The 27103-nt window shown below is 42.9% G+C and overlaps 1 protein-coding gene across 1 annotated transcript in view; it reads right to left on the bottom strand.

Annotated features, from left to right (window-relative positions):
* SCN10A (sodium voltage-gated channel alpha subunit 10) overlaps positions 1 to 27103 on the bottom strand; it is a gene marked incomplete at its 3' end in the record, with an annotated part of 115452 nt that overhangs the window by 49089 nt on the left and 39260 nt on the right. Inside the window, 10 exon segments of the mRNA XM_080798669.1 lie at positions 4768 to 4879; positions 7124 to 7417; positions 11330 to 11500; positions 12215 to 12412; positions 12553 to 12694; positions 16378 to 16441; positions 16864 to 16867; positions 16869 to 17059; positions 19181 to 19272; positions 19823 to 19951. Of these exon segments, the coding sequence (XP_080654795.1) occupies positions 4768 to 4879; positions 7124 to 7417; positions 11330 to 11500; positions 12215 to 12412; positions 12553 to 12694; positions 16378 to 16441; positions 16864 to 16867; positions 16869 to 17059; positions 19181 to 19272; positions 19823 to 19951 (1397 nt within the window).

The raw sequence follows: 27103 nt of genomic DNA, 5'->3' as shown, positions 1-27103 counted from the left end.
CTTTCCCTGAAAGACTCCTGCAGAAATTTAAGCCAGAAAGAAAGTCCTTCCTTTCCTTCAGCTACAATTAGAGATGCCATTTCTCCTCTTAACATTCTTCACTTGTGCATCCTTTCCTGTCGCTTCAGAAATCTATTGAATATTCTCTCTTTCCTTTATCTTCAGTCTTTCCCATTCTCACAGATCCTCCCCATTAGCATATAAATATACTTTTTAAAAACTCCATACAAGAAAATAAATAAACAAGGCTACTTAGACCCTGGTGATGTTTTATTATCTCCTCCCTTTCACAGGCAAACTTTTGAAAAAGTTGTCTATATACAATATATCCTTCTCCTCCCACCACACCTCCCTTCTTCAACCTCCTCCCCTACTCTGCCAATTCTCACTTCTTAGATCACCGAAGGCATCCCTATAACTAAAGCCCCGGACTCTTCTCAGACTTTTCTACAGCATCTTTTGATGCTCTTGACTTTTCTGTTCTTCCTGAAGGAATTCAGACCCCAGGTCTGTGTTGTATTCTTCTGGGTCTTCTCCTATTTCTGGACATTCCTTCTCAGCTTTGTCTACTGACTTTATCTCTTCTGCTCAATCACTAAACATTATAGTTTCCTCAGAACTCTGTCCCAGGTCTTCTTTTCTTACTCAATTCCCCTGTCATCTTATCCACCTGCACCTTTCCAAAATTATCATCTACATTCAAAAAGCTTTCAAATATGTATTTCTAGGTTGTCCTCATCTTCTAAGTTCTAGACCCTTTATTGCAAATCTGACTTCCTCCTGGAAATTCTTACCTGAATGCCCCAAGGACACCTGAAACCTGCTATGTCCCAGACTCAACTCATGATCTTCCCTCTCATCTTTCCCCAGTGAATCCCACTAAAGTATTCCTTTTATAAGCTGTTGCACCAGTATCCCTTCAGTTGCTTATGCCAGAACCATGTGAACCACCAAGTCCTGAATCTTAGGTCCTTGGGATAGCTCTTAATCCTCCCAATTCCCACCACTCTTACTGTTACCACCACAGAGTCCAGGCACTGCTATCTCTCAGCTGGTTTCCTCCCAACTGGTTTCCTTGCCAACACTCTTCCCCTTTTAATTCCATTCCCTACACGAATTCAGAGTAACCTTTACAAAATGCAAATGTAGCTCCCTTGCCTCCAATCCCTTAATGGCACCTTACTGCTCTTAGGATGAAGCCCAAAATCCTTAATTTGGTATAGGAAATTCTGTGGGTTTGGCCCCAGTCCATCTCTCCAGCCTTATTTTGAGCCCCTCTCCTCCTTACTCTCTGTGCTCCCACCAACATCAGGCTTTTTCATTTCTTTAAATACTAAGCTCTCTTCTGCTTCAGAGATTTTGCTGTCCTTTCTGCTTGGAATACTTCCCTAACTCCAGGCTAAACTTACCATATTTCCTTTAGCATCCTGTACTTCTCCTTCAAGACACTCAGCACACTGGTAATAACTTATTCCAAGTCCCTGTCTCCTACTCAGCATGAGGGTAGAGACTGGGTTGTGTTGCTGCTATGCCCCTGCTTCTGGTCTTCTAGTCTGGACAACTGTCAAATCTTAGCTTGTGTGCCAAGCATAGATGGTTCATGTGCCCTGAGCTCAGTGAATAGCCAAGTTCTTATTGGGTTGGGCCAAACCTTCTCAGGCACAATCACTCCCAAAGTGGTGGCCTCTGTAAATTCCAACACAACTCGGACAATGCCAAGTACCCTTCATATATTGTGAGTGTTGTGGGTATAATGTCCGACCAGAGAAGATCAGAAGTCATCTGCCCTATGCTCAGACAACTTTGACCTCTTTGCCCTAATCTGAAGTTGTCTTTATCCAGATTGTCTTAAAAATATCAGTGTGTCTCCTGCTTTTCCTAGTCTATTCTTCCTCGAGAGGAAGTCTGTCCTACCTCAGGATATTTGGCCATTCCTTATTCTCTTCCTATCGATCCATTCAGGTCATTATAATAAGCATCACCCCCAAATGTCACCTTTGTGTGTCACTCTCATTCACCATTCATTCAACAACTGTTTGTTGAATGTCTACAGTATGCTAAGCACTGCTCTTTCAGGTTCTAGAATCTAACCATGAATGAAACAGGTACATCTCTGCACTCGTTTACTACTGAGTAAATAAGAATAGCCAACATCTGCTGAACATTTACTAAGTGCCAGTTGTGGATCTAGACCCTTTACTTATGCTAACTCACTTAATCCTCAAAAAACATTACAAGATAAATACATTTTCACTATTTTACAGGTGAGGCAATTGAAGCATAGAACAGTTAATGGAGATCCAAAGTTGCACAGCTTACCCTGCGTGGCAGAGCCAGGAAGCAAACCCAGGCAGTCTAGCTCCAGGGTCTGTGTTCTTAACTATCATGCTCTGTTGCTTCTCATCAATTCTGAGACCTCTTTTGTTCTTACCTGGGTTGGGATGTGTTTGGAACACTCTTTTTGTTAATTCTTGTCTCTTTCCTCCACAATACATTGCATGTGCCATTCATCTGTATGGAACTCTCTCCCCTACTTTCTCTTAAGTCTGAATCCCTTACTTCATTCAGATTTCTGGTCTCCTTAGGGAGAATGGCTTTTTGCATCCACATTATCTGAAATAGCCCCTCTGTAGTCCTGTCTTTCCCATTTCCTTCCCTACTTTATTTTTTCCCCTACTTCTTATCATTACCTGAAAATCTACTTTTTTAAATTTTCTGTATGCTCTGGCCCCCAGAATGTAAATTCCATGTGTGCTGGCTTCTATCTTGTTCACCACTGAATTCCCAGCACCAGAATAATGCCAAACATAAAGCAGGTGCTGAACAAATGCTTGTTGAAGAGTAAATAAATGAAAAAAAAAAAAAAAGAGGAAGAGGAAGCTTGAAAGTTCTGGCAAATAAATGAAAAAGCAAGCTGTTTGTATTTAACATTAACTGTTTGATGGCTAATAGCAAAAAGAAAAAAGAATCCAAGCAACTCACCAGGCCAACAAAAAATCACAGGCATAGCAGCATGTTAACATTCTACGCAGCCATGAAAAATGCTAGGCATACAGACACTATTACAATGAAAAGTGATTTTTGAGGGGTGGGGGGTGGGAGGTTGGGTGAGCCTGGTGGTGGGTATTATGGAGAGCACATATTGCATGGAGCACTGGGTATGGTGCATAAACAATGAATTCTGGAACACTGAAAACAAATTTAAAAAATAAATAAAAATTAATAAAAGAAAAGTGATTTTAAAATAATGATCAATGAGGGAAAATAATAAGAAAGAATATGTACAATATGTACACACGGTTTTTACTGAAATGTGTACACATTTCCCAAAACACAAACTCATGTATGCAAGAAATGTAACTTAAAAGTTCCCCCCCATAATTGAATTCAATATATACTTGAAGTCCCCAACCTGGGAATCTTGTTTTAGTTAATTCAATATCTGCTACTACTTCACTATCTGAAGTTGAGTCTGAGTTCTGGAGGGCCCAGGGTTCACCAACAGTGGACTGATGAGCTGGTCCTTCGTCACTGCCAGGTGTATTTTACAAGTCATTGTAGTTCCCATGTGGTCTTTGATGGGAGAGTCACCAAGATGGCCGTTCCCTCTTTGCCTCTCACTCACTGCCTTCTCCAGCCCTCCAGCTACTCTCCTGCCATGCAGGCCACAGGGCACTCTCTGGGGCTGCCTCAGGCCCTCTCTACCCAAGTGGGTTATCTGCCTGTTCTACTGTACAGTTTCTAAGACATGCTGGGTATGTGGGTCTTTTCCTAAGACTTGCCACCCCTCGCATCACCTAGAAAGGTATAGATTGGTTCTGTTTTCAAATCCCTTAAACTTGTGTTTTGTTTTGCTTTGTTTCTTTTTTTGTTTCGTCATGCCCTTCCTCACAGTTAGGATTCAGCCCAGGACTGGAAGGGGAGCACACAGAGAGCCCTTTCTCAGAAACACACCAGCATCCAAGCTTCCTCTCCCTCCTTCAGCCCAGTACATGTTAAATTTGTCTAGGCGAGGCAAGTAACTGGACAGGATGAAGGCTATATTTTCCATACCCTGAGGCAAAATAAAGGGTGGATAAGAAGACAGGCCTTATACTCAGGATCAGGAGAATGCACTCATGCTTTTTGGGAACTTGAGCGTCAGGTGGTCGTGAACAAGTGCCACTTTTCCTCCAGCTTCTGTTTTGGTGTAAGCAATTGGAATACAACCCTGAGGAGGCTAAGTGGATTCCCATCTGATTGATGGAGCCCTGAATTAACAAGAATTTAGTTAAATTGACTGATTAATTGACTTCAGTCATCTTCCAATGCTTAGCATAATGTCGGTTTGAGATAAAAATTAAGTTATAACCATAAAAGTTACAACCATGAAAAATGACAGGATAATTTTGCTGTATTTAAAAATAAAGGTCTGTAAAATTTCTTGCATACCTGAGGTAGCTTGAAATTCTCTGGTGCCTGCCAGATCACTTTCTCAAATTTAGTTTTGTGAATGTATATGAAGCAGATGTAAATTTGAACAAGAGATGAAACTGGGGCATTAAAAACTCATTGGATTCTATTGTTTTTGAAAAAATTGCCCATATTCTTAAAAAAACACACATTGATAAAGAATGATGGGATGAAGGGCATAAAAAGGAATAGTATTTAGGATCCCAGGACACAGATGGGTGACATCTTTGACACAGGTTTGGAACATCTCCTCTGCTGCTCAAATGCAGACTCACTGTAGCACCATGGATGGATGTTCCAATGAGTGATACTTACCCTCAAGGACAGAGGTCATGATGCTGACAACACTCATTGCCCTTTTGGCTCTGAAAGGTTCATCCAAGTATTCTGCTGATAAGAAAGTCTTCTTCTGTCCTGCATCAAATGCCTGCTGGGACACAAACAGTCAGGATACTCCCCCAACCTGAAGTCATCAGTGGCAAAGACAGGTCACTCAGCCTCTTATTGGCCAGTCTTGTGTGGTCACAAGTTGCCTGGTGAAGCTATGATCCTCTACAGTTATGCTTTGGGAAATGGGGCTGCTTCTCGAACTTGGGATAAGAGCTTAGGCATGAAAATCAGAGTCTAGGTTTTTAACTAACACTATAACATGGGCTCACCTGAGGCTCTGAAAACTCCTGCCTCAGGACAGGTCCTTGGGCACCAGAGTGGGGGATAGGGTTGTCTCAAGCATCTCTGAGGTATCTACCCAACGTAAGTGGGAGATGCCAGAGTGGTGGACCGGGCAGTCATTCCAAGACTTTGTCTCTGCTGTGTGTATGGGGTTCACAAAGAATTCCTCTCCAGGACAGGCTTTCTTGACCTCCTTTCTAATAGGCTCATTACCCTCCCAGCACACAACCCAGTTCCAAACTCTACACAGTCCTTTTCTTTCTAAGGGAACATTTGTGTGTCTTGATTCTCCAGTGTTCATTGTCTGACACAATCCTTTGAACCTTTCCTCTTTGGGTCTTCACTGGAAGTTCCATCTGGGTTCTGTGCCTCTAAGTTTGGTCACACACTACCCTGGCTGTGGGGAATCCTGGGCCCACAGCAGCTGATTCAGGGCTGCACACCCATTCCGAATCCAAATCTGACAAGCATTTATTGAGCACCTCCCATAGATGAAGCTCATAGGTATACAGTAGAAAGTGCCTTAATACATATAAAGAACGTTCAGAAAGTTTTCAACAATGAGAACTCAACAAGAGATGCTAAAGGTATTGTAATTTGTCAGACACCTGTGTACCAGTGCAGGCCCTTTATGATTCTATTTAACCCTTCAGCTACTTAGAAACTTTTTAAATGGGAGACATGGGGGCTTGAGAATTTAAGGGACTTGTTACAGGTGGCTCCGCTGGTAAGTGACACACCTGTCATTGAAACGCACATCCATGTGACACAGAAGAGCCTAAAGAGTTAATCTTGCACTAGCCAAGTAATTTAATTAAAATGAATCAAAAGCCAGAATATCTCAGAGAGTTAGAAATCTAGGGAGAAATTCTTTAATGAGGTGCTTTCTGTACGAGTAGCATCACCCTGGCCCTCCCATTCTGGTCAGACTTGTCCAATGGGAGACACACACAGAAGATCAGAGTCTGGAAGGAGAGAGGAGTAGGGTGTCACCTGGCTTCTTCCTTGCTGAGCTGTGGCTGGGTAGTGGCTGTGATCTTCCACCTGGTTCACAAGTTCTGCTGGGCCACCCAGCTCTCGCTGGTCCTTCCTCTCACCTCTTCAGCCTGAGCATGTAACAGCTCCCCCCTACTGCTCATCTCTAGATGTTTCTCTGTCCCTCCTTAGTTCTGAGCCCAGTGCGCACCTCTGTAAATACTTCAATAAACTCTCCCCACTTGCCCATTGGAATGGTTCATCTGTTTCTAGCTGGGATCACATGGCATCCAGTCAGAGATGGAGCTAAGGTAACCCGGTAGGACTTAAACAAGTCGCAGAGCCATACACGGTCAGTTTACAAGTCTGTTTGCAGACTTCTCTGTGTCCCTGGCTAGACAGAGAGGGCAAATGAAAAACACTAGAAGCATCATTACTGAAACTAAAGGGAGAGTTCAAATTAAATCACAGCTCTCAATTTAATAAGGAGTCCCTGGTTTGCTATTGTACTCTGCCATTATTCTATTAAGAGTGCTTGCCAGTTAGTCGCTGTTGCCTAATTTGTACATTTTGGCAAGTTATTGCTTCTCTGAGTAAAGCAAGGGATACTTTGCTTTTGCTAATATCTGTGTAGGGCACCTCCCAGAATTTCACTGGATTCCATGTGCTAAGCCCAGCATAGTTTGCACAGAGCTACAGGCAGAAAGAGAACTTTCCATTTTTCTCATATTCATGTCTCTAAAGCAGTGATAGTGAGTGGGGGCAGAGGAACACTGAAAAAAAAGGGGGATCAACTGGGAAGTAATTTATATTTATGTACAGCAGAGTAAACCAGAGAACCTGTTTGACCTCAGGTAAACCCAACCCCTCTCTCTGGCTCTCACCTGCCCTGCCTGTAAAATGAGGGTAGCTGGGAAATGTTGGACAGAGTGTTGCCTAAAGGACCCTTCCATGGGTGACACTCAGGGTTTCTTGGCCTCTACCTGGAGAGCAGCCCAAGAGTCTGGAGCATTGACAAACTTACCGAGACTTCGATGCCCCCAGGGGCAAGCTCACCAGTGGACAGTGTGGAGTGTCCGTCTTCTCCATGTCCTGGCCCAGGGTTAGAGGGTTGAGGCAGTGGACTCCTAAGGAGGGGGCCTTGCTGGCCAACACCCCCACCCAGCAGCAGGGAGCCCCGATGACTCTCACGGTCTCCAGGAAAAACTCCATCTTCTGTGACCCCATCAGGGAATGAAGTATCCGGACAAGGGGCACGGAAATGGAACACACTCCCATGGCTAGCCCGGCGTCTCCCAGAGGTGAGGCCTAGGAAAGACTGGGTATTGCCCCAAAGGAGCAAGAAATAAAGGCAGGCTGGAAGATCAGCTTGCTGGCAAATCTGGAGCCCAACACTTCCTCCACCCACTCCCATTCCCCTGCCCTTATTCTCATGAATTTCCAAAAGAAAACTAAAGACACAAATCTAAGGCATAGTCAAGGTAAACATGGGAAGAGAATGAGGGAAAAGAATATTTTTGACATAGCCTGGGAAAAGGCCAGGAGAGATGAGAGATTATAGAGTGCTTAAGACCAGCAAATAGGTCATGACGGCCAAGAACATCAGAAGACAACCTTGCCACCCAAAGGGATTAGTCTTTACCAGCATTTGCCATGGGGCTGGACAAAGCTGTCTTAAATTCCTTGTCCCACATGTAAAGCTGAGGCCTGAGGAGACTATTATGCACACCAGTACTGGGACAAGCCTGGTAAATGGTTGTTGAATGAACAAGTGCACTTTATTGTCTGAAAATTAGGTTGTGCAATTCATTAGATCCAGCATATATAAACCTGAGAGTTTGTGTTGCAGAGGAGACAAGAGCTTTGTAATGTAATGAGTTTCAAGGAGCCCTTGAGGCAAACTTTGAATAGTCAACAATGGGGAGATTGAAGGGAGAGTTACAGCCTAATTTCCTGGAAGAATAATGCCATTCCTCCAAATCAATAAACATTTTCCATCAAAATCTACCACTGAGGGAACTGTGAGGCTTAGAGTTGCCGGAGGAAAGGAGCTAATTCACAGGCCCAGAGCCCCTGGAGCCTGGGTTGGGTAGTACCCTTGACCACCGTGGGAACTTGACCATAACAAGTTATCAGTTCTGTCCTAGACCATCTGAAGTATTTCTGAAGATCTACACACTGACTTCCCAGTAAACTCTGATCATACTGCTAAATGTTTCCCCTATCCTTAATTCCTTCTGGTAACAAAACTACTGAAGTTGGGACATCTTGTCCATTAGAGTCCTCCTTACTTATTCCCCTACCCCACAGAACAGAAGTTTCCTTTCTGGATTATTTGGAGCCCGGTCCTATTCAGCAACTATCATTGCAATCTCAGTATTTTAAACAGGGCACTCTTTACCTAGAATATATGTCCAAGGATTATGGAACTCATAAAAAAAATCCACAAATCCTTCCCACTTTTGAAGTAAAGGAGCAGATCTGGCAAATCTTTATTAAAAATGGGATGACTCGGATGAATGGATAAGGAAGATGTGGTCCATATACACTATGGAGTATTATGCCTCCATCAGAAAGGACGAATACCCAACTTTTGTAGCAACATGGACAGGACTGGAAGAGATTATGTTGAGTGAAATAAGTCAAACAGAGAAAGTCAAGTATCATATGGTTTCACTTATTGGTGGAGCATAACAAATAATATAGAGGACAAGGGTAGATGGAGAGGAGAAGGGAGTTGAGGGAAATTGGAAGGGGAGGTGAACCATGAGAGACTATGGACTCTGAAAAACAACCTGAGGGTTTTGAAGGGGCGGGGTGGGAGGGTGGGGGAACCAGGTGGTGGGTATTAGGGAGGGCACAGATTGCATGGAGCACTGGGTGTGGTGAAAAAACAATGAATACTGTTACGCTGAAAATAAATAAAAAATTAAAAAAAAAAAAGAATGTTACTGTACATTAACTCTCAAAATTTAAATTAAAAAAATAAATAAAATAAATAAGACTAAAAAAAAAATAAAATAAAAAATAAAAATGGGATGACTGAGTTACTTGCTGTTGGGCACTAAGCAAACCAATGAAGAAACTAAGAAGAAGATTTTGGTCCCATATTGGACAAGTAGTGCTTCCGTGACCACCAGTTAATATTTCAGAATTGACCTATTTGACAAATGGTGGGCAATGACCTCTGAATCTAAGTGCTAGAGTTGCCTCAAAATGCATCATCCAAGCAGACCAGCTGGAGTCCTGTGGTTTCCTTGAAACCGTTGCTGTGTCTCTCCTCGTTGCTACCCTCAACCTCTCACTCACAGCTGCTAGTTAGAAAATGGCTTTATGTAAAAACTGCTTATAGTCGCTTTACTACAAGAGCACACCTGGGAAAAGAAGAAGGGGAAGCCCTCTTGAGCGAATTCCAATCCGTTAGTGAACAGTAAAGAAGTATCCAAATAGTGCTTCCCTGCCTTTGCACATACATGTTCTCTTTTAGGCCTGAAAAATACTCATCTTCCCCTCCTCTGCAGTCTTCAGTTACTGGAGGAACCCATACTTACTATTTGCTATTCATTTCAAATATCTCCTCCTTCATGAAGCCTTTCCTGATACACCTCCACCCCCATAAGAGAGGGTGCCTCTTCTATCCCCAAAACACCATGTGTGTTTCCCTAATATAGTATGTAGCACATAAACTGTTTTTCTATTTGTCTCCTCCACCAAGTAGACGTCCTTGGGAAATGGACCACGTTTTAGTCATCTCTTTACACCACTGCACTTAGTATTGTTGCATTACCAAGATGAGCTCCTCTCTTGTCCATCTGAAGGTAAATCTATTTGGAGAGATGAGCACATACACACCCAAACAATTACTGGACATCCAGGTGCTAATCTATGTGGGGCTGACTGAATGAGGGGAATTAAAGCCCCATGCACAGTATCACCGACATTTCCATGGAAGCTGTGATTCATCCTGGTCAAATCCCCTTTCAAACAACTTCTGATCTGTACTTTGTGCATGCCAGGTGCTGCTCAAAAGAGGCAGAGCAAGGAAGGGAAGGGCCCAGAATCTGATCAATGCTGAGGTGTTTATGTCCCTGAGACCCGTGTGCACGTGAGCATGTCTATGTACATACAGGCACACCATAAGTCGAGGAATTGTAGAGACTGTGTTATAAGAAGTAGAACATTCTTCAGATGAGCACAGGAAGAGAGACCGAGAGGGAAGTGAAGGTCAAGAGGCCTAAAAAATAGCCGTGTTTATCCCCTTTCTCATACTGTTAACAAAGGAGTTATCATCTCTTAGGTCTCTGGAAAGGGCATATTTGGGGTACACAGGACTTTCAAGGGAGAGTGAGGTGGTGGGAGGAAACTTGGTGAGTATAGGGAATCTTGGAGTGGGATGTAGAAGGCTTGGGTGGTGAACAGAATTGTTACAGGGTCTGAAGTGAGGTACTGAAGTTATTCTTAGGCTGGACTGCATCACAGAGATGGGTCTGGAATCCTTCTTTCCAAGGTCAGAAAGGAGCTTATAAATGATTTCAGCACCTTGGACAGAATTACATATCAGAAAGTTTTTTTTTTTTTTTTTAAAGATTTTATTTATTTATTTGTCAGAGAGAGAGAGAGCGTGAGTGTGAGTACAGGCAGACAGAGTGGCAGGCAGAGACAGAGAAAGAAGCAGGCTCCCTGCCGAGCAAGGAGCCCGATGTGGGACTCGATCCCAGGACGCTGGGATCATGACCTGAGCCGAAGGCAGCCGCTTAACCAACTGAGCCACTCAGGCGTCCCGACATATCAGAAAGTTTTAAGGAAGCTAACCTTCGATGTCCACAGGTCCTTGGACAACTCAAGGTCAGCATGTCCAATATGGGCTCACCACTTTCCCCTACAAACCTAGGTTCTTCCTCCAGTGTTCCTGCCTTAGAATCACCACCCATCTAACTACACAATTCTGGAAACTGGGAGTCATTCTGGACTCCTATCTCCTTTTTCCACATTCTGCAGTTCCAGTCTTATTGTCCCCTACCCCCAATAAAAGTCACAGTCCACTCCCTTTTCACATCCATAATGCCCCTATCCTAGTTTAGGCCACCATTTGGTTGGGGCGAGGTTACTATAACATCCTCCTAATCTTTGTGCCTCTAGCTATCTCCCTGCTACAAATGTCTTCCTACTCCAGTCATTGTCCATGGCAGCTGCAAAGGAGGGTAATCTTTATAGAACTTGAGCACTTTACCATTCTGCGTTGGTTGTAAGGATCAGATTGGGGTGATTTGTTGTCGTCTGTAGAGCCCTCTGACACCTTTGGTTTCATTCTGTGCTTTCTCTCACTGGCAGTTTTGGAAGCTAAAGGTGATCCATTGTGGGACTGGAGAGATGCTGTGTCAATCCCCAGTGCTGCCAGCACCTGAAGAGAGAGAACAGCAGCTGCAGCCGACAACATGTGATTGAGCTTAGCATGAATGTGTCCCTTACCCATGTGCTGTCACAGAGGTGACGGTATCTAAAACAAAGGAGATCAGGATTAGAACCTGGGTGGTAGTGGGATTGAGGCATAGCAGGAAGAGCCACCTCTGGGTCATCCCTTTCATTCACACCCTTTAGGATGCCCTGCTGATGCCCTGCCCAAATCCATTTTCCAGGTCAGTATACTCATCTTCAGCTGCTTGAGTGTTAGCTGCTAATGGATCACAGCTACACTATTCTGTAGAGTACTTCCTTTGACTGTACATTTGGCTGGGGTGGGTATGGGGGTATAGAAGGCCAGCCCTCTTGCCTCGAGGTACAGTTAACTTTGTGATACAAGCATACCACAGAGCTCCCCATGGGATCAGGGTGAAGGTCATCGCTAGCTGAGGCCACCTTCTTGTTTAATTCTTCTCCTGTCCCACCCTACTTCCTTCTCTTTCATTTTCCTGAGAGCACCCCTCAATAAATCACTGGCACAAGATCTTCATCAGGTTCTTTTTTAAGAACACCTGACCTAAAATGGTCCTTAAGGTACAGTGAATCTTCTTACATTTCCCGGGAATGACAGACTTAATCTAAGTGGCTCATCCAGAACTCTGCCCAGAATGTGCAGCTTGTAATGGACTTCACAAAGCATCCACCCCTCACAGACCTCCTGCTCCTTCCGGACCATCTCAAGGGCCTCTTGGAACTTCTTCTCCTTGGCTTCAATTTCATCAATGGTTGCCTGGTTCTGCTCCTCATATGCCATGGTGACCACAGCCAAGATCAAGTTGACCAGGTAGAAAGACCCCAAGAAGATGACAAGCACGAAAAAGACCATATACATTTTCCCAGAAGCCCTCAGGGTCTGCAGAGTCAAGAGAAAGGACATCTGTATCCAGAGTTTGAGGGCCCCTGATGTTGCCAGGCTCCTCTAGGGAAAAGGTAGGCATGCATCTGACTCCCTAGCTTCCAAACCAGTCTGCAGGGGGACATGCAGATCAATACCTGCTGGTAGAGGCGTTCCCAGGAATCCTGTGTCATCAGGCGGAACAGTGACAGGAAAGCCCAAGCAAAGGAATCAAAGCTGGTGTAGTTAAAATCTGGGTTGTCAGATGTCTTAAGACAGAGATAACCTTGAGGGCAGTGGCTGCAGCAAGAATAGAGAGGGTCGTCAATTGCATAGTCTCTCTGCTCCTTGGGGGCAAAGCAGCCCAGGGCTATAGGAAAACCATAGGGTTTGAAGTCAAAGATTAGAGTTTAAGATCTGGCCTCCCTCTCGTTAGTTAGCTGGATGACCTTCATTCCTTTTAAGGTTCAGTTCTTCTTGCCCATTTATTTTTTATTTTATTTTTCTAAATATTTTATTTATTTATTTATTTGAGAGAGAGAGAGAGAGAGAGAGAAAGCATGAGAGAGGAGGGTTAGAGGGAGAAACAGACTCCCCATTGAGTGGGGAGCCCTACAAGGGGCTCAATACAGGGCTCTGGGATCATGACCCAAGCAGAAGGCAGACACTTAACTGACTGAGCCACCCAGGGACCCCTCTCTTGCCCATTTAAATGGGGATGATAATACTTTGACTTCAGAGTTTCATGCAGAGGGAGTGGCCTGCCAGCTGACTGCCCAGACATGATACCATAAGGTGGCAAACTCTTTGCAGGTTCACACCAGGGGAAGGAGAGTCAGTATCAATAATGCAGACTGAAAACCCGAGGCTTTTGGCGACATCTGCCAACCTGTCCATCAAAGGAGGACTCACATTAGTCAATTTCACTCACCAATTATATATAACAATAAAAACAACACTTTCCACTTACTGGGCACTTATGTGTGCCTCTCTCTTCCTAAGTGCTTTACAAATGCTATAAATTAATCATTTGACCCATCCTTTCTTACAGATGTGGAAGCTGAGGTTCACAGAAAAGAAGTCAGTTGCTAGAACCATACAGATGTCCATGTATTTATTCAAAAGGAGAAATATAACTGTCAAATAGCCTGTGAAGACTGACCTATGATGGAAGGCCAAATTGAAGATGACCACCTGGTGAGCACTGGGGTGGGCAGTGCAGGACTGACTCTTCACTCTCTCATGATAAGGGAATAAGTTGATGTCGAGAAGTATCTCTAAGCTAAAAGCATGTGAAGTATTCTCACCTACCTCAGTGGGATGGCTTTGCTGAGAAAACAGTAATATCTTACTTGTAGTCTGGGGTTCTACTACTCCAGCACACCTCCACTAACACCAATCTCTGCGGCTCTCCTTATTCCAGACATCCATGGAAACACACAATTCTGGGACCCATACAATTGATTAGGGTGCCAGCAACTTGACTATAATTAATCCTAATTCTATCTTCAATCTTGAATGGAGATTTGTGAGTTCCTAGCCTCTCTAGACTCACGTTTAAAACCAGACAATCTTTTGATTTGCTTGCCAAAGGAGCTAGTTAACCCATTACCTATAGGTTTGCTAGTTAACTCCAAGGGTAACCTAATTTCCATGTCTTCCATTAAATCCCACTACAGTTGCTACATATCAATAATGAACTGCTCTAAGAATTAAATGAGATCACACTACAATGCTTCTTGCATGGTGCCTTCAGCATAGTAAATATTATATGTAAATTGTAAATTAAAATTTTTGCTGTTTTTAACCTGAATTGACCAAAAGAACGGACTGGAAGAGTACATGTGAAAGAATGCTGAAAATCATTACATGTTTCCTAGTACTTTTTCTCTACCTTGAGACCCTGGACTTTCCTACTATAGTGCCATTGGTCAGTGAGGGCCTTAGCTCAGGTCTCTGGATTCTCTGTGGCCCAGCACAGGACCCAGTTTCCATCTTCACAGTATGCCCTTCAGGACTTACTCTGCCCATCATCCTGAGTTGGCCTCCCTTGCCATCCCAGCCCTACCCACTTCTTTATTTCCTGGCCAGAACTGCCCAGCAGGATGTCTGACCTCTTTTACAGTTGGGTTGTGAGTTGTAGGGCCATGGGTGGACATCATAACTTTACCAGAGATAGTCCTTAAGCTACTCTGGAGCCATTGCCATGAGAAATACCATTATCCAGATAGGAAAAAAGACATTGAGGGGGCCTTTGGCTTAGATTTAAGTCAAAGACAAACTGACTTCAGAACAGTCCTATCTCTGAACCAAAGAACCAAATGCCAAGTGCATTTGTGAAGAAAGAGGAAAAGAAGCCCATGTTGATCAAATTCTCAGCTCTATCTGAGATTGTTTGGCTAATGAGCTGATTAAGGCAAAGCACCATACAGGTCCCACCCAGCTCCACTTGGGTAATCTGGGGTTGTTAGCCATTCAGGGAATGGGGTCATACGGGCTTGGGGTTCCAGATCCCCAAACATGGAGATTGGAAAGATGAGCCTTGCTGATCTGTTGCCTGAACTTTCTATTCATGCCTGCTCCAGTGGTCAAAACAGCAGGCAAGCTTGAGGGGACAGCTACTCCTTTGCTTTGTCTCACATTCTGTTCTGCCCCCTGGGATGGCCCCCATCCAAACCAACTCTTATTCAACAAAACTGGAGACATCCCGCCTGTCCTTCAATGCTCACCTCAACCACGACCTCCAGGAAACCTTCCCTGACCTCCTGCCCTGTCTCCCACCATCACCTCACTGTGTCTTCTCAGCCCATGGAGCCTCTAGAAGAGCACTGCTTCTTCACAGGGAAGCATCTTTATGTATATGCATCCGAGCTCACAAACTGGCAGCTTACAGCTGAATTTGGCTTGCAGAAATATTTTGTTTGGCCCACAATATGTAGACATTTTTTAGAATTGGTAGCCAATGTTTGTAGTTGGGAGATTTCACATAAAAATCTGAATTCTTATCTTTCTTTTTTTTAAAGTTAGAAGAGCTGGAAGCAGTGGACTCACATTTCCATGTGGCAACCAAAAGCTGGGCTGAGCAGTGGACTGGCCCTTTTAAATGGGGTACAAACTGCCATCACCTGGTTGCCCCCCAGCCTAATCCTCTCATTTGTTATGTATCAAGCCTCTGTAAGAATTTGAAATGGCAAAGACGGATGCACGTGTTTCTTCCTCTGTCATGTGTGGATAACAAAACCCATGTGACGGAGTTGTGATGATTAAATGTAGAACATTTGACATGGAACATATTTAATATATATTAGTTCCTTCCTGGGGTAGATTGCCAAAATGGCCACAACTGTTCTACCTGTATCCATAATACCCCTTTGCCATAAAATTGCCATAGCTCCTCCAGTCAAGAGGTAGAGTTTATCTCCAAGTTCCTTAGATTTGCACTGGTCTGTGACTTGGCTTTTGTCAATAGAATGCACTAGAAGTGACATTGTGTCAGTTCTGAACATAGGTCTCAAGACACCTTACACACTTTCACTCTTTCTCTTGGAACCCTCTCTCTGCCCTTGAGAACAAGACCAGGCTAGCCTGCTGGGAGGTGATACCACATGGAACAGAAAAGCTGCTCTAGCTGAGACTGTCCTAGATCAACTGGCCCCTTGCTAATCTGTCCATTGTTTGCAGATGTATGAATAAGCTCAGGCAATACCAGAACACCAGGCTGATCTCAGTTCAATATGCTAATGTGCAGAATCCTGAGCTAAATAAACAGCTACTGTTTTAAGCCACAAAATCCTGGGGCTGTTGGTTACATAACAAAAACTAACTCCTACACTCCTTCCCCATGAGCCTGGAGATGGCTAAAGCTATGACTAATTCATTTCTACATCATCCTTGGGGTCTGCAAACCAGTCACTACCCAGAAAATGATGACAAAGAGAAAGGACAGCTGGGCATTGGTGCATCATCATGGGTTGGGCACTCACCCTGCATCAGATCCATTGCCACACAGTAAGGGATCTGAAGTGCCTGGCTTATAATAGTAGAAATCTGCAGGAGAAAGGAAGAAATGAAAGCCATGAATATAGTTCTGAACCCTCTAGCTCAAGCCTTATGCAGTGGAGGCATCACCTCCTAAGTCTTCTGCCTGAGCAAGGTGTGTTCCCTTGGCTATGTGCTCTCAGTAGGCATGCTGGGACATTTGGAAGGGAGAAGTCCCATCTGGGAAGAGAAAAGCCAAGCAGTGACTTTAACTCTGAGCCTCCCCCAGCAGGATGACTTGCCCCTAGATTTATAGCTCATTTCCTTGTAAAAGGGACATTGGACAACAGAAAATGGGGACCCAAAATAAAACATAGCTCAGGAGAAGCACTTTAGCAGGAAAGAGGAATGAAAATATATTTCCATATAGGTATACGGGGGCTTTACATCCCTGGCCAACCAGACCTGTGTCGCTATGGCAGAAATTCCACTCTTGCTTTCTGTAAGAGGAATAGTTGCCCGTTTCATTGAGAGCTGCACAATTCTTGACACATTTGTTCTTGAGGTTGCCCTTGAAGAGCTGTAGACCCACCAAGGCAAAGACACTCAAGCAGAAGACAGTGAGGATGGTCACATCTGCCAGTTTCCTCACTGAGTGGATCAGAGCTCCCACAATGACCTTCAGTCCTGTGGGAAGATGACAGCAACACTCCTACATGTGTGAGGTACCAGCCACAGAGCACACACATATGCCTGATGTCCTGCATCTTAAGCAACCTATCCTTTCACTACATATAGGTGTGAGGTACTTTACAAACTTTTGGGCAGTTCCAAATGCAGTTCCCCATTTGAACCTTGTAAAATCCCTGAGATGGAGGCAGAGATTATTGTTCCATTGTAAGAATGAGACACCTGAGACACAGGTGATGTATTTTTTTTTTATCATTGTAAAGCTAATAAACTTCTGATAGTAGCAATTCAATTTAAAATATAATTCTTGAGTACCTGCTATGTTTCAGGCACTTTGCTAGATATAAGGCTACTAACTTGATTCTAGTAATTTGACATCTGTTTTTCTATACTCACTTCAGTCCTGGGAGGCAGCCTGAGGATGGAAACACATGGACCTCAGTGTGTGTGTTGAGAGACAGAGAGAGAGAGAGAGAGAAAGAGAGAGATGCAAAGGAGATAGAATGAGACAGAGAAAGAGAGACAGAAACACAAAGACACAGAGAGACAAACACAGCAATAGAATGAGACCATGAGAGACACTGGGACAAGCACAGCTGGCAGTAAATTTGGGGTCTCTGCTTGTTTAAGGAGAGAGGATTTGTGGCTGTGGAGAATGATATTAGCTTCTTTCAGAGAGCAGATTCACAGGTAAGCAGAAAGAGCTCCAAACAGGGAAGCAGTCTGGAACCCATCCTTGTCTTGTCATTTTGGTTAACAAAGAACCTATTGAGCACTAGCTGTGTTGGTCCCTGGGCTGGGAACTGAGCAGGGGGCTAAGGCAAGGGCGTGTGGTGGGGTTGTTTAACAATTGAGAGGAAATGCTATTGCATTATCGAGCAGATAGATGTATAGAGGAGCAACTCCTAAATGAAGCCTAGGGCAGGGATGGGATGGGGTGGAGTGTGGGGAAGTTGGGAGAGCACAGGGAGTCTCCTTGAGAAGGTCAAACCTTAGCAGAACCCTGAAGAATGAGTATGAGTTGAATGAAGAGAAGAAGGACTCTCTTGACAGAGAAACAGCCTGGCCAAATGCTGGGAGATGAGAAAAGGCAGGAACTATTTGTAGAATCACAGGTAGATTCTAGAACATGATGCAAGACACGTAGAGAAGAGAGATGAGATTGGAGAGGGAGTCTAGACTAGACAGGTCTTATAAATAAGACTCAGGGTCTTCCTGGCTAAGACTAGGTAAGAGATATCAAATGGCAGCATTGACTACCTTCTTGCTATGGCTCTCTTCATGAGGAAGCTTATATAGTGGAAGTTGGCAAAGACTTTCTAAACTTTCCCTGCAGAGCCAGACATATAGTGGTTGAAAGGACTTCCTCCGTGGCTTGAGTGTTTCTGTTTTCCAGATGAGAGGATGGATTCTCAGGGGTGAGGGAAGGGAGATAATTCATCAGGCTACAAGGTGGAAGTCACAATGGTTTGCCTGGTTTCTGGCCTCACCATTCTTTCCATCATCCCATTGGGGGTTAAGGTGTGTCCCTGAGATAATGGTGACAACAGAAGTCTTGAAGGCCCAATAAGATAAGCTCTGGTGAAACACTTTTGTTTCTGAATTCTCTGTAATCAAGAATGCCCAATTCTTTTCTCCTCTGTGGGTCCAAAGACAGGACTGAGGCTCAAGCTTTCAGATATATGGAAATGGCAAAGACACTCACTAGAGCCTAGGACTACCTACTCCTTTCCTCCCTATTTCCAAGTTTATACATTTAGTTTAGTGTATAAAGGAGAAGCTCCAATTGGAAGCTTGTCTGAACCCCACAACAAGAACATAAAATGAGGACATGACCTTTTTGTCATTTATTGATGACGATGTTATGAGGTATTATGCACAGAGCATTGGCCTAGGAATTGGGACACTAGGTCTCCAGGTCACACTTTGCCTCATTAGTGGTGGGGACTTGGTATTGTGTTTTCTACTCTCTGGTCCTCAGTTTCTTTGTCTTTTAAATGGGGACAACAGTCCATGCCCTGGAGCTTTATAGGACTCTTGCAAAAATCAAAGTAGGACATTAGACTGTGTAAACCAGCATATGCTCTATGAATACAGGTAGTGGTTAAAGCAACTCACCTGGGATCACAGAAACTGTCTTTAAAGCTCTAAGAACTCTGAATGTCCGCAGGCCTGAGATTCCTCGGAGATCTGTTGCTTCACCAATGTATCTGTAGGACCAGAAGTTGGTCAGTATCTCTGCAAAGAGAGGGTCCTGGGAATGTGTGTAGCATAAATAAGGACAGTTTTAGGTAACAAGAGCCTAAGAAGGACCCAGAGTGGACACAAAATCTAATGGCATTTCCACCTATAGACTGAAACACTGATTTAATTATTGCAATAGCTTTTAAAATGGCCCCTTTGAGAAGATGTATTATGATCCTGAGGGCTCTGTATGGATGGGTATTCAAGCATGTGGGCTTGGCCAACCTCATATACTGGTTCCTCAGGCAAAGTCCTTCAAGTCAGGTAGGTACAAGGCTGAGCCTTGTCTTCTCACTTTGACAGGCCAGTTATTAGCTCATAGCTGAGGTCTCTGACTTCTACCTGAAGGTATGGGACTAATCCTAAAGTAACTGTCGGCATAACACTTAGAAGCAGGGAAACCCCAGGCCATGCAGTTTCATATGAGGAAGCTGGACAGAGACAGGAAACATCCCCAGAGTGTGAGCTACCCAGAAGCCCATGCAGACAAACACATCAGCACAGAGAAATACTCACGCCAGGGTAATGACGCTAAAATCCAGCCAGTTCCAAGGATCTCGCAGGTAAGCAAACTCATTTAGAAAAAATCCTCTTGCCAGTATCTTTATCAAGGCTTCAAAGGTGTAAATTACAGTGAAGACATATCTGGGAGAGAAGGTGGAAAGGAGTGCCATAGAGAGAGCTCAGAGGGGAGCTACTAGGATGGCTCCATAGGGAAATGTACAAAAATCATCAGCAAGTTGCAGAAAAGGAAGAAGTAAGGTAAGCAGGCAAGACTGGGGAACTCAGAGAAGTCACACAAATGGGGACTTATGTGTGCAGCTGAGAAGGTTGGCAGCATCTTTGGTTTGAAAGGTGAGCAGAGGGCAATGGGAGGTGCAGAACCACCAGAAGGTTCAGAACAAGGACACTCCTCTTTGTTGAGGTGTCCAGAGGGAAGCTCAAGGTCCCTCTCCCAACCTGTTGTCGGCTGACATGTAGAAGAGGTGGAGGCCCTTCTATGTCCCTCCTCTCCAAATTTCCTCTACTTCCAACTGTCTTTTCTTCTCCCACAATCTTTGGTCTGCAAGTGTTTTTGGGCCCAGGAATCCCAGTCAAAGAGCCATTTAAGGCAGGAAACAACTAGGTGTCATGGAAGAAAAGCACCTAACATAAACATTTTCTCTGGAGGTTGGGTCTTGCCAGGGGAAGTCATCTCAAATAGTCTTTTGAGTTTGCTGGGCACTTTGTGGGTTTGTAGGTGAAGAGATATATCTAGAGCTGAGGTTGAGAGTAAGGTAGTGTTTCTCAAATGTTCAGAATTGCTCAGTCACTGATGGCAGGCATTTTCAAACTCTAGCAAGCATCTGAACACCTGGAGGGCTTGTTCAAACATAGATTTCTGGGTTCTACCTCCAGGGTCTCTTATTTAGTAAATCAAGCATAGGGCCTAAGAATGTGCATTTCTAACACATTCCCAGCTGATGCTAATGCTACTAGCCAGAGAGAACTATCCTTCCAGAACCAAAGAGATTCAGATGCACACAAAATTTTGGGTACAGTCAATTTTTTAAATCATAAAATCGTAAACATAAACACTGCTATTAAAAATGGAAAGACATGATTACATATGACAGATTGAACATATGTATTTACCTCTATCCTTTCTGAAATTCTTCTTAAATGTTAGTAGAAGGATTTTTCTTTTTTCTTTCCTTTTTTTTTTTTTAAAGCATAAACCCAGTAGGAGGAAGATAATGGGGAACACAGCAACAGCATTTTGGAAACTAGGGAGCAGATGGATGGGTAGTAACTGACAGAGCAGACTCAAGAAAGCTAAAACCTGAGCTGGGAAGTGGGGAGTTCCCAGAAGCAAGCCAATCCACACTGCAGGACTGCTTAGGGCTTAGAGACACTAAATACCTCTGAGAGTGGGGTTTGGGGAGAGGTGGTCAGGTGGAGCTGGATACAGCTTGAAAGTCTTTATAAGAAACAGTTATTCAGTGAGGAACCCCTTCAGTGAAGAATTGTTTCCTCTGTTCCAGAAAGAGATTAGATGTTCATTCTTTCAAGCGTTGAACAAGAGGGAGAGAGAATTGCATGCTGAAACAGGATAAAGGACACTTCATACACGGAAAAGCAGGCAACCTTCCCACCCACCTACTCTCTTCTGCCTTTCAGTTAGTTTCTAGAAGCCTGGCAGTCAGGTTAATAGCCCAAGAAGATGATATTTTTAATGTGAACCACTAGGGAACAAGTATCAGGAATTTGAAGGATGCTTCTAACACCAAAGACTAAAGCAACCAAAGAGGAAAGAAAGAAAAGCAAGAGGAGGAGGAGCAAGATGGCAGAGGAGTAGGAGATTGAAATATCACCAGATCCCAGGAGTTCAACTAGATAGTTATTAAAACATTCCGAACACCTACAAAATCAACGGGAGAGAAAAGAAGAAGAGCAGTCATTCTAGGAAGAGAAAATCAACCACCTTCCAGAAGGTAGGATGTGTGAGGAAGTGAATCCAAAGTGACAGAAAGATAGACCGCCAGGGGAGGGGCCTGCTCCCAGCAAGTGAGAAAGCAGCAGAGCACAAAATCAGAACATTTAGAAGTATGTTCCACTGAAGGATGTCATTCCAGAAGCTAAGTGGGGTGGTGGGGGGTAGAGCCCTTGCAGGGACAGTGTGGTCTCAGGGCCCGTGGGGACACAAAAACACCAGGGGTGTCTGAGGGTGGCAGAGCTCCCAGGTATCAGAGTGGGGAAGCTGACTACAAAGACGGAGCCAAGCAATGGGCTCTCAGCTCTGAGTTACCTTAAACCATGATCCAAGGCACACTCAGACCACTGTTCTTTGAGCAAGGACCCCACAAGTGGCAGATCTGGAGAGACCCCCCTTCCTTCCTCCTCTGGGAAGAGCAGCACGGGAGTGCACTGCAGGAATCAGCTGGGTTTGGAGAATCCAAATGGGGCTGTCTACCAGAGATAGAAATGCTCAGTCACAGGCTGGGTGAGCTCAGAGTGTGGCCGGAGACCAGGGAGATGGGAGTGATTGACTGCTTTTCTTTGAGGGCGCACTGAGGAGTGGGGCCTGAGCTCTTGGTTCCTACAGGGCTGGAGATTGGGAGGCCGCCATCTTCATTCCCGTCCTCCGAAGAGGTGTGGAAAGCGTTCAGGGAACAAAAGCTCCAGAGAGTAAACCCAAACAGATTACTTAGCTGGGCCCCTGGTAAGGGCAGTACAATTCTGCCTCAGGCAAAGACATTTGAGAATCACTGCAACAGGCCCCTCCCCCAGAGATAAGTAAGAACATCTGGCTAAGACCAAGTTCACTGATCAGTGAGAACTGCAGAACTACCGAGCCATGGGAAAGCTACACATAGAATTCATGACTTTTTCCCCAAGATCCTTTAGTCTTTCAAAGTTAAATTTTTTTAATTTATTTTTTTCTTATTCTTTTTTTTTAAATTTTTCCTCTTTCCTATTTTAACGTTTTTTAACTATTTTATCTTATCAATACCTTTTTAAAAATCTTTTTAAATTTTCATTGTTATAGTCATATTTTATCCCTTCATTGTATTTGGCCTTATTTTTTGTATACATATAGTGTTTTTGTTTTTGTTTTTGTTTATTTATTTAAAATTTCTTTTCAGTGTAACAGTATTCATTGTTTTTGCACCACACCCAGTGCTCCATGCAATACATGCCCTCCCTAACACCCACCACCTGGTTCCCCCAACCTCCCACCCCCTGCCCCTTCAAAACCCTCAGGTTGTTTTTCAGAGTCCATAGTCTCTCATGGTTCAACTCCCCTTCCAATTTCCCTCAATTCCCTTCTCCTCTCCATCTCCCCATGTCCTCCATGTTATTTGTTATGCTCCACAAATAAGTGAAACTGTATGATAATTGACTCTCTCTGTTTTACTTATTTCACTCAGCATAATGTTTTTTTTTCTTTAAAATTCTGGGATACAATTTCTTCTAATAGATCAAAATATACCCTAAATCCAGTGCATGGCTTTGTTCTAGTCTCCAGCCTGATTACATTCTTTCTTCTTTTTTCAGTTAACTTCTTATCAATTCCTTTTTAAGAATCTTTTTTACTTTTCATCTTTACAGTCATATTCTATCCTTCATCTTGTTTACCCTTATTTTTGTATATATATGTTTCTCTTTCTTTAAAATTTTGGGAGGTAGTTTCTTCTAACAGACTAAAATACACTCAAAATCAAGTGTGTGTCTCTGTTCTATTCACCAGTCATATGTATGTGTGTGTATGTATATATATACATATATATGTATATATATATTCTTTTTTTTTTCTCCTTTCTTCTCCTTCCAGTTTTGGGTCTCTTCTGATTTGGTCAGTGTATATTTTTCTGGGGTCATTGCTACCCTTTTAGTATTTTGTTCTCTCATTCATCTATTCATATCTAGATAAAATGACAAGGCAGAAAAACTCACCACAAAAAAAGTACAAGAGGCAACATCGACGGCTAGGAACCTAATAAATACCGACATTAGTAATATGTCAAACTAGAGTTCAGAATGATGATTATCAAGGTGCTGGCTGGGCTCAAAAAAAATGGAAGTTATTAGAGAATCTCTTTCCGGAGAAATAAAAGAATTAAAATCTAGACCAGTTGAAATTTTAAAAAGCTATTAATGAGGTACAATAAAAAATGGAGACTCTTATTGCTAGGATAAATGAGGTAGAAGAAAGAATTAGTGATACAGAAGACTAAATGATGGAGAATAAAGAGGCTGAGCAAAAGAAAGACAAACAACTACTAGGCCATGAGGGGAGAATTTGAGAGATAAGTGATACCATAAGATGAAACAACATTAGAATAATTGGGATCCCAGAAGAAGAGAGAGAGGGGCAGAAGGTATATTTGAGCAAATTATAGTAGAGAATTTCCCTAATTTGGTGAAGGGAACAAGCATCAAAATCCAGGAGTCAGAGAACCCCCCTCAAAATCAACAAATATAGGTCCACACCCCATCATCTAATAGTAAAACTTACAAGTCTTAGTGACAAAGAGAAAATCCTGAAAGCAGCTCAGGACAAGAGGTCTGTAACATACAATGGTAGAAATATTAGATTGGCAGCAGACTTATCCACAGAGACCTGGCAGGCCAAAAAGAACTGGCATGATATATTCAGAGCACTAAATGAGAATAATATGCAGCCAAGAATATTATATCCAGCTAGGTTATCATTGAAAATAGGAGAGATAAAAAGTTTCCAGGACAAACAAAAGCTAAAAGAATTTGTAAACACCAAACCAGCCCTACAGGAAATGTTGAAGGGGGTCCTCTAAGCAAAGAGAGAGCTTCAAAGTAACCTAGACCAGAAAGGAATAGAGACAATATGCAGTAACAGTCACCTTACAGGCAATACAATGACACTAAATTCCTATCTTTCATTAGTTACCCTGAATGCAAATGGGCTAAATGCCCCAATCAAAAGACACAGGGTATGAGAATGGACAAAAAACCAAGACCCATCCATATGTTGTCTACAAGAAACACATTTTAGACCCAAAGACACCTCCAGTGAGGGGCTGGAAAACAATTTACCATGCTACGGGACATCAAAAGAAAGCTGGGGTGGCAATCCTTATATCAGTCAATTAGATTTTAAGCCAAAGACTATAATAAGAGATGAGGAAGGACACTATATCATATTTAAAGAGTCTGTCCAACAAAATCTAACAATTTTAAATATCTATGCTCCTAACATGGGAGCAGCCAATTACATAACACAATTAATAACAAAATCAAAGAAACATATCAAAAATAATACAATAATAGTAGGGGATTCAACAACCCCCTTACTGAAATGGACAGATCATCCAAGCAAAGGATCAACAAGAAAATAAAGGCTTTAAATAACACACTGGACCAGATGGACATCACAGATATATTCAGAACATTCCATCCCAAAGCAACAGAATACACATTCTTCTCTAGTGCACATGGAACATTCTCCAGAATAGATCACATCCTGGGTCCCAAATCAGATTTCAACTGGTACCAAAAGATTGGGATCATTCCCTGCATATTTTCAGACCACAATGCTCTGAAGCTAGAACTCAATCACAAGAGGAAAGTTGGGGACTCAAGTACATTGGAGACTAAAGAGCATCCTACTAAAGAATAAATGGGTCAACCAGGAAATTAAAGAAGAATTGAAAAAAATCATGGAAACAAATGAAAATGAAAACACAACCATTCAAAATCTTTGGGGAACACCAAAGGCAGTCCTGAGAGGAAAGCAATACAAGACTTTCTCAAGAAACAAGAAAGGTCTAAAGTACACAACCTAACCCTATACCTAAAGGAACTGGAGAAAGAACAGCAAAGAAAGCCTAAACCCCGTAGGAGAAGAGAAATAATAAAGATCAGAGCAGAAATCAATGAAATAGAAACCAAAGGAACAGTAGAATAGATCAACAAAACTAGGAGCTGGTTCTTGGAAAGAATTAATAAGATAAATAAACCCCTGGCCAGACTTATCAAAAAGAAAAGAGAAAGGCCCTAAATTAATAAAATCATGAATGAAAGAGGAGAGATCACAACCAACACCAAAGAAATACAAATAATTATAAGAACATATTATGAGCAGCTATATACCAGCAAATTTGACAATCTGGAAGAAATGCATGCATTCCTACCCACATATAACCTACCAAAACTGAACCAGGAAGAAATAGAAAACCTGAACTGACCCATAACCAGTAAGGAGATTGAAGCAATCATCAAAAATCTCCCAACAAGAGGGACGCCTGGGTTGCTCAGTTGGTTAAGCAGCTGCCTTCGGCTCGGGTCATGATACCAGGGTCCTGGGATCGAGTCCCATATCGGGCTCCTTGCCCAGCAGGGAGCCTGCTTCTCCCTCTGCCTCTGCCTGCCTTTCTGTCTGCCTGTGCTCACTCCCTCTGACAAATAAATAAATAAAATCTTAAAAAAAAAAAAATCTCCCAACAAGAGCCCGGGGCCAGAGAGCTTCCCAGGGGAATTCTACCAAACATTTAAAGAAGAATTAATACCTATTCTCCTAAAATTGTTCCAAAAATATAGAAATGGAAGGCAAACATCCAAACTCATTTTATGAGGCCAGCATTACCTTGATCCCAAAACCAGACAAAGACCCCATCAAAATGGAGAATTACAGACCAATATCCTTGATGAACACAGATGCGAAAATTCTCACCAAAATACTAGCCAATAAGATCCAACAGTACATTAAAAAGATTATTCACCACGAACAAGTGGGATTTATTCCTGGGCTGCAAGGTAGGTCCAACATCAGCAAATCAATCAATGTGATACAATACATTAATAAAAGAAAGAACAAGAACCATATGATACTCTCAATAGATGTTGAAAAAGCATTTGACAAAATACAGCATTCTTTCTTGATCAAAACTTTCCACAGTATAGGCATAGAGGGTATATGCCTCAATATCATCAAAGTCATTTATGAAAAACACAGAGTGAATATCATTCTCAATGAGGAAAAACTGAGAACTTTTACCCTAAGGTCAGGAATACAGCAGGGAGGTCCACTATCTCCACTGCTATTCAACATAGTACTAGAAGTCCTAGCCTAAGCAATCAGACAACAAAAAGAAATAAAGGGCATCTGCATCTGCAAAGAAGAAGCAAAACTCTCACTCTTTGCAGATGATATGATACTTTATGTGGAAAACCCAAAAGACTCCACTCCAAAACTGCCAGAACTCATACAGAAATTCAATGAAGTGTCAGAATATAAAATCAATTCACAGAAATCAGTTGCATTTCTATACACCAACA

This window comes from Martes martes, assembly GCF_963455335.1.
Source record: "Martes martes genome assembly, chromosome: 1".
In the NCBI taxonomy this organism is placed as follows: Eukaryota; Metazoa; Chordata; class Mammalia; order Carnivora; family Mustelidae; genus Martes; species Martes martes.
Note: the sequence above shows the minus strand (reverse complement) of the source record. Positions and strands in the feature narration are given on the sequence as shown.